The following is a 12,105-nucleotide window of genomic DNA, read 5'->3' as shown; positions in this document are numbered from 1 at the left end:
AGTATAGCCTCCTCATCCAATATGCACTTTCGCAATTGTGAAACATGAAAAGTATTGTGGATCTAACTAAGCTCCTCAGGAAGATCTAATCTGTAAGCTACCTTGCCAACTCTGGAAATGACCCTGAACGGACCGATATATCGGGGACCCAATTTTCCCCTCTTTCTGAAGCGGATCACACCCTTCCATTGCGAGAACTTTAGGAGTACCATGTCACCAACTTGGAGCTCTAACTCTGATTGGTGTCGGTTGGCGTAGCTCTTCTGTCTACTTTGTTCAGTCTGCAATCATTGTCTAATCTGCTGAATCTTCTTAGTAGTTTTTAAAACTACCTCTATATGCCCATTACTCTGTGACCAACCTTACCCCAACAGACCGGGGTACAACATCTTCGACCGTACAACAGCTCAAAAGGTGGGGCACCAATACCGGAATGATAGTTGTTGGTGTAGGCGAACTCTGCAAAGGGTAGGTGGGAATCCTAGCTCCCTCTGAAATCGATGAAATAAGCCCTCAACATGTCCTCGAGGGTCTGTAAAATCAGCTCACTCTGCCTGTCGGTCTGCGGATGATATGTTGTGCTAAAATGCAGCCGTGTGCCCAGCTCCTCGTGGAACTTCTGACAGAAGCAGGAGGTGAATCTAACATCTCGGTCGGACACAATAGAGACCGAAACTCCGTGGCGAGCAAGGATCTCGTGGACATACACATTGGCCAACTTCTCAGCCGACGAACTCTCCTATATGGCCAGGAAATGGGCACTCCTGGTCAATTGGTTCCCGATAACCTATATAGCATTCTTATGGTCAAGTTTATCCATAAGAATGGTGCCAACATACAAGATCTAGTCTTTAAGTCTCAAAGGGACCCAAAAACGCATCTTTTCAACTTAATACATTAAGTCCAAGTCTCTAACTTTTAGATCTGAATCAAAATGATGTTTAGATGGATAAAGTTTCCAAATTTATCCATAACAAGGTCACAGACTTTCAAGATCTAAACTTTATGCACTTAAAGTGACCAAAAGCTCATAACATCCAAAACTAACTAGATCTAACAATTTCATCATCAAGATTCAAACTTTATACCTTTAGAAGAAAGATCAAGGTGAACAAAGTCTGGATCTACTAGCTCCAATGCAACCGACACTTCTTCAATGAGTTCATTCTTCTCCAAGACCAAGAACACTCCAAAGCACTTAAAAACTCCTTTTTTTTTGCTCACAAGACTCAATCTAGGGTTAGGGTTTCAAGAGAGGGTGTTGGAGAGGTGGAGGCTGAGAATGGAATGGGTTTTGGGGAGTTAAGGAACTTAAATAGGACTCAAACCATGAAAATAAGATTTGGGCACTGATCGCGTACGCCCAACGTACTCAATTTACACCCAACGTACTAAGGATGCCCTAGTACGCCCAACGTACATGGCTCAACCCAAAACCACCATAACTTCAAACGATAATAACTTCTTCGTTCCAACTCCGTTTTCGACGCTCTTTATATCCACGGAAAGGTTTATTAGATCTCTAAAATACTATCTAAATATATTGGACTAAAAAATTCTTGAACAAAAATCCATATTTCATGCAAGAACCCGGCTTATGACTTTTCCCTTTCTACCCTTCGGCCCAGAACACAGTTAAAGGGTAAAAATCTCTTAACTATCATTACCTCCTTCCACAATGACTAAAATTTGCCTCCTTAAGGTTGAGGAGGCCATGTTTGTTTATATGTTGACAAATGGTGGTGGATTAGGTTGAGGAGGCCATGTTTTGTGCAGTAGGTCAATATACTATGTACGAGCCAACTATAAGCCGTAGGCACGGAGGCCAGGGAAAAGAGGTTGAGTTGAGGCGGCCGACCAAGATACCCGAGATAATCCAGTCTGATGACTGTGGACCCAATATACATTCTTGTATATGTTCTGTTGTGTGTAATATTTTGGGGGAAACTCACTAAACTTTGTGCTTAACTAATTGTTTATGTTTCAGGTGTCATCGGTGATCTTGGGAATGCGAAGATGTGGCTGTATACACTCATTAACAACATTGAGGATTTTGCGTCTATTATATTATTATGGTTTTCAACAAATGTAATTTAATGGTTGTGAAAATGGAACATTACAAAAAAGATCGTTTTTAGTTATCAAAACCCATCAAAAACTGAAGCTGGAAACATCTTATGCTTAGAGAGTATTAAGGCACCAACATTATTTGACCGATTTGTGAATTAACTTTCTGATATAAGTGAAGGACGAACAATGTATGAGAACACGTCATTAATGATTGTCTTATGTAGGATGTCGAGAGCAAAATCTGAAGTAATCAATCATAATGACTAAATGTTTACAAAAACATTAAGAATTAAATGTGTACAAACCAAAAATTATACCACCCTATTAGGTTATTTTTCTGGCTTAACTTGTAATAGCCGATTATAAAGACTGAATGTAGACAAAAAAAAAAAGTTAAATAGTAAATATATAGAAAAAAACTACCGACAAAATATGTATAAATTAAAAAGTACCTAATCATGTTTTTTCATTATCCCAATAAAAATATTTTAGTTGATCAAAATAAAATATAATAATCAAACAGTAAAAAAATAAAAAGTATTAATTTTTATATAATCTACATTTATTATCTATAAAATAGAAAATAACCATGTATTAAAAGCCACCCGAACCACATTCAACCCTTAACAAAACATAACAAATATATATATATATATATATATATATATATATATATATATATATATATATATATATATATATATATATATATATATATATATATATATATATATATATATATATATATATATCAACACATTCAACCACTAAGCTGTTGTTTGTTTTTTTTTCAACAAAAAATTTATAAAGTCTGTAGACCACCTCTGCAGCCCTCTGTAGTAAAAGAGGTGGACCAAACGGCTGCAGACTGTAATAAGAAGCATGTTTGTTTTTTTAACATCTTCATGCTGCTGTAGATATTTTAAAATTAAAATATACTGATTTTATAATCTGAAAATAGTTTTTTTAATACCGAAAATTTAATAATGTATGACATTTCGGTAAGTATTTATGATATTTCAGCAAAAAATAATGATATTTTAACAAAAAAATAAAATTATTTTAACATAAAATAATGATATTTCATCAACAAATTATTATTATTTAATATAAAAAAATTCAACAAGAACAAACAAAAAATGAAAAATATGAAATAAGATTTCAACAATATATAATCAATATTTTAGAGGAAAAAAAAACAATAGATTAGAAGAGACAAAACAAACAGCTCTCTGAAAATGTTTGTTAAAAAAAACAAAAAGCAACTAACAAAAACATAACAAATATATATGTAACGATAAAAGCATAGTAAAATGTCGATAAAAGGTAAAGAAACGAGGGGCCAAATAAAAGTCTGCTGTGCCTTGAGAGAGACATGAGAGCCAAGGATCCAAACCCTAATCAATTTAATATGAAATTACCAAAACACCCCTGGGCCTCTCACCCTCCACTTTACCACCACCACCACCATCATCATCAACGTTCCAGCCTCGCAAGTAACAAACTTGTTGCTGTCCTCCGCAGGAGAAACTCCCCCTCACGCGCACGCAACGCGCCGCCCTAGATTCCTCTCTCAACGCCAGATTCATCGGAAAACTTCAACTACTGCTTCTACTTCCCCAACAATCGATTAATTTCCCGTTGCTCAACGTATTTGAGCATATTCTCGTCGTTTCTCTTGCCCTAATTTTGCTTTCGTCGTTCCAGGGTAATAATTTATTCGTTAGTTTTTATTATCTTCTTATTGTTTATTTTAATCGATGATTATTTGGAGTTTTCTGCAGCTTCTATTTGCAACTTGTCTTTGATAATTAATCCCCCAAATTACTATTTATTCTTTCTCTCTAAACCGTCCATGATTATATGCGTTTTTCTTTATGCTTTTTCAATTTGGATGTTTTGGTGAAGGATAAAGGAAAGGTCCTAAGGTATTGTCTTGGTGGAGCCGAGCCTGCAATTTCGTGCGGGCTGCTGTCGTTATCAGGAAAGCTGGAAGAGGTGTTCGTGAGCGATGTTGTTGGCGTTGAATCGAAATGGTGTTCATTTGATCAACTGCATCCTTCATTTTTCTGAATGGCATCCTTTGGAATTCAGCCACAAATCTAATTAGCTAGGGCATAATTGCCCCCCTTAATCTTCGTATCAGGTAAACACAATCAAATTAAACGTCTGGTGTTGTATATTTATATTCATATTGATTTGAAGTCGAATTCACCTCATTTGATTCTCAATTTCTCAACTCAATCTCTTTTCAGAAACACACGAAGCACTTATTCCCGATATCATAAGCCTCAAACAATCCTTGTTTTGTTTCTTGGGCAGGTTTTGTTCTAGTTAAGCTGATAAAGTGTTTTCTAGATCGTTGAAGTTATTATAGTTCAAGTATCCATGTTTATCAAGGGATACTCTATAGCAAGTGTGGCAGAAATGGGCTGTTGTGGTTGCTTTGGATTTTCATTAAGAAAAAAGCACAAAAAGACTCGGCCCAGGACACACATTGAGAGTCACATTTCACAGGAATTACTCCTAAATGAAGAAGTAGAAGAAGAGGAAGAGGAGGAAGAACACGAAGAAGAAGAAGATGATGATAACTGCTCATATGGTGATGACATATCCGACACTGAAAAAGATGATCATGTTGAATTCAAGAATCCAGCAAAGAGATCAGAAGACATTCTTTTATACAGAACACAAAACGGATTGATTTGCAGGGAGTTCCCTGTCAAGGAAACACACAAAGTTATCCGCTCAGAGGTAATCATCTTCATTCTTCACTTCTTTCTTCCATGGTGGCAAAATTGTAATTAAACTTACATCTAATCTCCCCCTTTCTTTTCTTTAGGATGAGAATGGAAACAAAATGGTGAATGAGTATGTTCGTGAGTATAAAATCGGTTCTGGTAGCTATGGAAAAGTGGTTCTTTACAGAAGCCAAGTTGATGGGAAGCATTATGCAATTAAGGTAATGCATCTAGTTTTGGACTTATGGTATTCAATTATTCATCTTCCATTCTGATCAATTTTATGTTAAATCACATGAATTTAGGCATTTCACAAGTCTCATTTGTTAAAGCTAAGAGTTGCTCCATCAGAAACTGCCATGACTGATGTTCTTCGTGAGGTGTCTAAAGATTTTCCTTTTTTTTTTTTGCTCTGTTTCTTCTTGTGTATCTTTTAATGATGTTTTATAAATTATAAACTGAGTTGCAGGTTTTAATAATGAAAATGTTAAATCATCCAAACATAGTAAATCTGATAGAAGTGATTGATGACCCAAACACAGATCATTTCTACATGGGTATGCAACATTTAACAGTTAACACCACTACTTTCTTTTACCCTTCGAATCCATGTATTTTTTTTAAAAAAAGTTTAAATCTTTACTTTCAGTTCTTGAATATATCGAGGGCAAATGGGTCTTTGAGGGATCTGGACCTCCAGGTGGCTTAGGAGAACAAGTTTCAAGGAGTTATTTGCGTGATATTGTATCTGGTCTTATGTATCTCCATTCTCATGTATGTCCTCTTATATATACTCTTTAATTTTTATTATTATTTTAATCAGGTGTTAGAAAGTTATCCATCTTCAATTGGACAAGAATTGTATTTTTTTTTTCTATTTTTTAAAGATGTCGACAACACTTGCATATATATTCTTTATTAGAAATTAAGAAGAAATTGCCAACTTGCCACTAAAATTTGAAATTTTCTTAACTAACTCTTTTAAATTCCTCAGGTTCTTCCTCTTTTTTTTGTCTTCTAATAAAACATTGTATCTCATGTTTGTCTTTTTATGGTTAACATTTCTTGTAATTTTCTATTTTTGCTATTAAAATCTATTTAATAGTTTGGGATAATCCAAAACGATCTGTTTCTTATGTATTAGTGTAAAGATTGGTATTTAGTCCTTTATTAATATTCCATAAAAAAGTGCTACAAATTATTAATCTTGCATTTTTTTATTTTATTGTGTTAGAATATTGTGCATGGTGATATAAAACCTGATAATCTTCTTGTCACTGCCACTGGGACTGTAAAGATTGGTGATTTCAGTGTCAGCCAGGTTTTTGAGGTAATAAACTCAAATTCCCAAACTACCCTTGTCGATTTTTTTTTTTTTACAAATATGGTGTCATATTTATCTTTTGTTTTAACAGGATGAAAATGATGAACTTCGACGTTCTCCTGGAACTCCTGTTTTCACTGCTCCAGAATGCTGTCTAGGTAAGGCTAAAATAGTCATTTAACAGATTTCAAAATTGTTTAAAGGAAAGAAATAGCAACCTACTTTCTTATCTTCAAAAATCTTTCCAATTATAGTAATGTTGCAGGTTTTTTTTTTTTCAGAAAAAATGAAAAAATATAAGGTGTTTTTCATGAAAAAATAAAGCTGAGGTTTAATCCGAAAAAAAACAGAAAATATAAAGTTTTTTATGAGATTAACCCCTTTTTACAAAAAAAGTTGTGTTTTTTTTGGAAAAAAAGTGAAAATCTGAGGGTTTTTCCAAAAATTTATTGTCTAAAAGGGGCCAAATGGAAAATTGCAAGGTCTTTTTTAGTAAAAAATAAAGTTAAGGCTTAATAGATTGTAGGGTCTTTTAATAAATATAATAAATAAATAATTGAAAGTAATAAATATAATAAAAAAAAAACAGAAAAGTGAAAGTAGATTCCTATTTGTTGTTTTTGATAGGTTTAACTTATCATGGAAAAGCTGCTGACACGTGGGCAGTAGGGGTAACTTTATACTGTATGATTCTTGGACAATATCCTTTTCTTGGAGACACACTTCAAGATACATATGATAAGGTATTTTCAATTTTCATTTTATAATACATGTTAGATTGAATGTTGTGAGGGGCAATAATGTCATTTCATCTTGTTTCTTAGATTGTTAATGATACTATTTGGCTTCCTGATGTTATGAACCCCCAACTCCAAAACCTACTCGAGGGTCTTCTCTGCAAAGGTTAGTTAGTCCGTCAAGTAAATAAAGAAAATGTAATTTTAAAGAAAATTGAGGGGTATTTTTGTAATTTTATTTTTTGTTACTTTGAACAGATCCAACTCAGCGGTTGACTCTTGGTGACGTGGCGGTCCATCCGTGGGTTGTGTTAGATGAGGGGCCGATACGTGAGTTTAAATGCTGGTGCAAGCGTGAGAGGGGAGAAAATGAAAATGTTGATGAGGGTATAACGGGTAATTTTATTGCTATTACTGACTGACTAAAAGTATAAGCTTATTTGTAATGTCAAAATTATTTGTTTTTTTTTTTTTTTTGTATAGTAAACTTTTTGTTTGGTTTTGAGGTTTTTTTTAAAAAAAAGTAAACAAAGGGAGATTGTAAGAAATTGGAAAGAAAGTTAAATGTTATTTGGGATTTATTTGGTTATGAGTTGGCAAAATGAAAGTGAGGACATATGAATGCATCCCTATTGTTTGTCCTTGTTACCAATTATCATAGGTTTCCAAGTTACTATGAAATACAATTTGCAAAAAAAACATTTAAGTTTACAAATCTTTTATGTTTTATGCTAAGAACGATTTTGAAAAATATTGTAGTTTATAACTTTTAAACTTTTGAAGCACCTTTTTTTCAATAAAGTAGTAACTTCTAAGAGGACATATGAATGCATCCATCATAAATAGGCTTTATGTGTTGTGTTTCGTATTTTGGCTACCAAGTTCATGGATTTCATACGTTGTGGAATGTCAACCATCCTACTTCATTTCCTTATAGATGAAGTCAAATTTCAAAGCTTGAGAGTGGAGGGGTTTTTCAATTTTGTATCGATTACATTAAAATAAATGCGTGACTTTACAAATTCCGGTTCGATGCTTCTAATCGATTCCAGAAGGTGTATTGGAATCACCAAATCCACCATCTAACCAGGTTCATGACAATTACATTTTCGGAACATCAATTTCACAATCAAAAATGCAATCCAAGCGAACATGGAACATTATTGTACTGCATTTTGGTACGAACGATCACGATCTGGTACGAAAAAGATGGCACTTCTACTGAATTATAGGGGTGAGAATTATTTGGTCCGGAACCGAAAAACCCGAAAACCAAATCGATTTCAAATCGAACCATATTCAAATTTGGTTTTCGATTTGGTTCGAGACCAAAACGAATTGTGAATTTGGTTTTTGGTTCGAGTTTCGGTCTCATGATGTTTATACCAAATCGAACCGAAAAAACCGAATTTCATAAATTAATTAATTAAAAAGTATATTTTAGATTTTACATTAAATAAAAGTATTAATAATAAGGTAAAAATCATTTTAACTCGTTTATTTTTTGGATCATTTTGTATGAAACTTTAGATATTTCTGTTTGTAACTTTAAGTTTCTATGTTAAAAACATTTTAATTTATGTTTGAAAATTATTTAAGTTTATATTAGGGTTGAGAATTTCAACTTGAATATGACTCAAAAATGACCCGTTTATTTATATGCAAATTTTTTGAATTATTTAAATAAACTAGAAAGATACAAAACTAAAACCATAAGTAAAAGAAAACCTTCGAATTGAGTCGTTTTGTAATGTTGAAATGACTTAGCCGTCTAGATCAAGACTTAATTTCAGTTTTTCCATTCTCTCCCAAACTACCCAGTCTTTTTCACCACTCTTATATCCTCGCGACCTTTTCATCCGCCTCCAACTCCCACTCTTTTAATTTTGTCATCTAAACTTGCTATGATTTCATCTATTCTGCCTCCAAACTATTAGTTTTTCCTCTCCGCCTACCTAACTCCTACTTTTTCAGCATGCTCAATCTTTTAACCTCACATGACACGACATATTTCAAGGTATAGCCCTAGCCCGAAACCCGACGCGAACCCGACACGAAAATAAACGAGTTGACACGACACGACACGTTAATTAAATGGGTCGGGTTAGGGTCAAACATTTTCAACCTGTTTAGTGTTTCGACACGACACAAACCCGACACGACACGATTGCCACCTCTATACCTCGTATCAACATTTGCTTAAGTTTATGTTTTTTTCTTTAATAAAATAAGTTATACTTTTTCTTTTGTTAGGACATACGACATATAGAACATGTATAACAATAATCTAAATGAAACACAAGAGTTACTTTCGACAACAAAGTATCGAAAAATGGTTATCTCCTCATCGGATAAAAAAATATAGTTTTCATCTTTACCAATAACTGCATGTTTTGAAAGTTTAAACCAATATATCAATTAAAATGTACCTCAGTTTTAAAAAAAAATTTATATGTATACTTTGTTAATGTTTTAGTTAATTCTATCATCTATAAAAACATATGAAAACTGTTTTGATAAAAGGGACGCTTCCTCTTTCTGCACAAGAAAGACAATTATCATCCACTGTCTGTTGTTTGAAGTCTTTAGAAAATACAAGTTGGATTGTGACATATCCTTCATGTTGTGTTAAATCATAAATGCAAGAGACGCATGTATAACTATTTTTTACTGTTTTATTAGAAAAGTAAATGTTGTTTGTTGATAAAAGTGGAATTTAAAAACCAATTTTAAACACACCAAAGGTGGAAAATTTGATAACCTTCTCTGCAAAAGATGTAAAACTCTAAAGAAAATGCAAATATAACTTTTTAAACAAATAAATCAAAGAAATTTGGATGTGTAGAACTCACCATTTCACAAACCGATCAATAAGTTGATTCTTTAATTCTTTAAAACCCACCAACAGCAATGAAATGTAGGGATTCAGACATTCAGTATAAAAGAGTGGAATTGAGCATTTTGAATATCAAATTATAGTTAATTAAATGAATAATGAAATAGTTGAAATTAATCGACGTCATACCAAAACTTCATCAAACTAGTTCAAAACCAATGACACAAAATTCAAATGAAAGTAAAATGTCACAAACTGGATATATTAATATCAAAAGAAGTACTAATTCGAGCAACCTTATGAATTGCTACCAAAATCAAAATCAAAAAATGGAAAAGGATACAAAGAAACGAAGCTGCGGAGAGATTGTTTCTTTGAAGCTTCAGAACATTTAAGCCAGTTAGATTCTCAATCTCTCATGGCATCTCACCGGAAAGCTTGGTCAACCTCGCTAATTTTGAAGGAATAAACCCGGAGAAACTGTTATTAGTCAAATCGAACAACAACAACAAATCGGACCCCACAAGAGGCGAAATCGAACCCGAGAATCGATTGTGAGAAATATTCACAATTGTGAGATTCTTCAAGAGAGATTGTTTCAGGAAGAGGACCTTCGAAAGAATTATTATAAAGACTAAGAAACGAAAGCTCAAAAAGATACCTAAATGTATTTGAAAGTGATCCTGAAAGCTTGTTATCACACAACGATAAAGTTTGAAGCTTTCTGTAGTAACCCAAACTCAATGGAACCCGACCCGATAAATCCTTTTGCCTCAGCTGAAGAAAAACCAGATTCTTGAGCTTCCCAATTGTACCCAAAATCTGACCCGTGAAATGATTCCCAAAAAAATCAATTCATTTAACATCGAGCAATTCCTGAACTCAATTGGAATGTTTCCTGAAATATGATTATTGTAAAGATATAATACACATAGCTTCTCTAATTTCCCTATTTCAATAGGAATTTCACCTGTAATCATGTTCCCAAATAGATATAGATTCACCAAATTACTCAAGTTTCCGATTTCAGAAGGTAAACTACCGGAAAAACTATTATTGTTGAGTAAAAGATCAGTGAGGTTCTTTAGATAGTGAATCTCATATGGTATTTCGTTTCCAAAGTTATTACCAGAAATGCCCACCACTTCGATTGAAGAACAGATTAGCACCAGAAAAGGGAAATCGCCGGAAAGACGGTTGCTGGAGATAAACAAATGGCGTAAATTCGAGTCCCCCGAGCACAGTTTCTCCAGGAACCCACCGGTGAAAGAATTGCTAGAAAAAACTAAAGCTTCGAGGTTACCATTTTCAAAAATTGAAATGGGTAATGTTTCCTAAAAGATTGTTACTTGAAAGATCAAGATTCTGGAGCTCAGAAGCCAGAGTAGCTCCGGCGGGATTTCACCGGTCAACCGGTTTCCATGAAAGTTGTATTTCAAGGCGGAAAGGTTAGATAAATCAGGAATAGAGCCTGAGAGGGTGTTGTTTGCTAAATTCAAGATTTCGGGGGACTGAAGTTGTCCAATTCAAGAAGTAATTTGCTTCCATTAAATGACGTGGATAAACATAAATTAATTATTAAATGTCAGGTCAACTTTGTAACCTGGTAACCGGTTAATTTTGAAAAAAATGGCTTAGTTGACAGTTCAAATACGAGTTTAGTAGTCTAATGCGCAAAAACATTACTTTAGTGACCAAATCAGATAAATGACGAAACTTTAATGTGCTACAGTATCATTTTCCCTAAATATAATGTTGAATAAAGAATAAATTATATTATAATGTTCCAATCTTATATTATATATATAGTGTTGGATTATAGTATAACGTTATATATTGCATTGTATTTTAATGTAACACTAAATATAGTGTTGAATAAAAAATAATTTTAGTGTTAAATATAATGTAATGAGTCTAAAAATTTTAAGATTTTTAAAATCTTTTATACTATAATTATAATTATAGATATCGTTTAATAATATTAAAGATCGAAAATAGTCTAAATAGTCTAACTCAGTAAATAAAAGTCAAAACATTGTTGGATAACACAGAACATAGGCAGCAGCCCAAACTCCTATAAGATAATTTGTTACAATATTTTTTGAGTTAATGGAATATGCCATAAGAACTCTTTTTTATATTAATACTACAAGAAAGTTCTATAATCGCGTTCACAATAAAGTTATTCATGCATAAAGATTTCTGCATACAAACGTTAGTCTATAAAGATAAACGATAATATCATACATGTCTCAACGACGAGAGTGATAAACGAAAAACAAAAAAATATGCACACAGAAAACGAATATAAGAAGTAAGTCGAAATTTTGATGATGTGACCTGGGGTTCCGTCTATTTAACATTCTTAAATGATTCATTTTCTATATTACAAATCAA

The 12,105-nt window shown here is 33.1% G+C and overlaps 1 protein-coding gene and 1 long non-coding RNA gene across 2 annotated transcripts; one reads left to right on the top strand and one right to left on the bottom strand.

Moving 5' to 3' along the window:
• Positions 1-3,428: 3,428 nt before the first annotated feature.
• On the top strand, positions 3,429-7,461 carry LOC111897739 (serine/threonine-protein kinase GRIK1). Its single transcript, XM_023893685.3, has 12 exons — positions 3,429-3,778; positions 3,979-4,216; positions 4,393-4,824; positions 4,913-5,032; positions 5,117-5,191; positions 5,281-5,368; positions 5,461-5,585; positions 6,046-6,141; positions 6,227-6,293; positions 6,763-6,878; positions 6,960-7,038; positions 7,131-7,461. Exons 3-12 carry the CDS (start codon positions 4,459-4,461, stop codon positions 7,292-7,294), a joined length of 1,296 nt encoding a protein of 431 aa, XP_023749453.1. The 5' UTR covers positions 3,429-3,778; positions 3,979-4,216; positions 4,393-4,458; the 3' UTR covers positions 7,295-7,461.
• Positions 7,462-9,855: 2,394 nt separating this feature from the next.
• On the bottom strand, positions 9,856-11,289 carry LOC111897814 (uncharacterized). Its single transcript, XR_002852392.3, has 2 exons — positions 10,679-11,289; positions 9,856-10,606 (listed from the first exon to the last, which is right to left on the bottom strand). It is a non-coding gene; the product is annotated as an uncharacterized LOC111897814 (long non-coding RNA).
• Between the last annotated feature and the right edge of the window lie 816 nt (positions 11,290-12,105).

This window comes from Lactuca sativa, chromosome 6, assembly GCF_002870075.4.
Source record: "Lactuca sativa cultivar Salinas chromosome 6, Lsat_Salinas_v11, whole genome shotgun sequence".
NCBI lineage: Eukaryota > Viridiplantae > Streptophyta > Magnoliopsida > Asterales > Asteraceae > Lactuca > Lactuca sativa.
The sequence above is the reverse complement of the archived record's forward strand: the minus strand, read 5'-3'. Positions and strand labels throughout refer to the sequence as shown.

What these genes read in the sequence shown, in the direction of transcription:
- LOC111897739 (XM_023893685.3), top strand. Translation starts at nt 4,459, where the DNA reads ATGTTTATCAAGGGATACTCTATAGCAAGTGTGGCAGAAATGGGCTGT. An exon ending in ACAAAGTTATCCGCTCAGAG is followed by an intron (nt 4,825 to 4,912) that starts GTAATCATCTTC and finishes TCTTTTCTTTAG; the next exon opens with GATGAGAATGGAAACAAAAT. An exon ending in CGAGGGTCTTCTCTGCAAAG is followed by an intron (nt 7,039 to 7,130) that starts GTTAGTTAGTCC and finishes TACTTTGAACAG; the next exon opens with ATCCAACTCAGCGGTTGACT.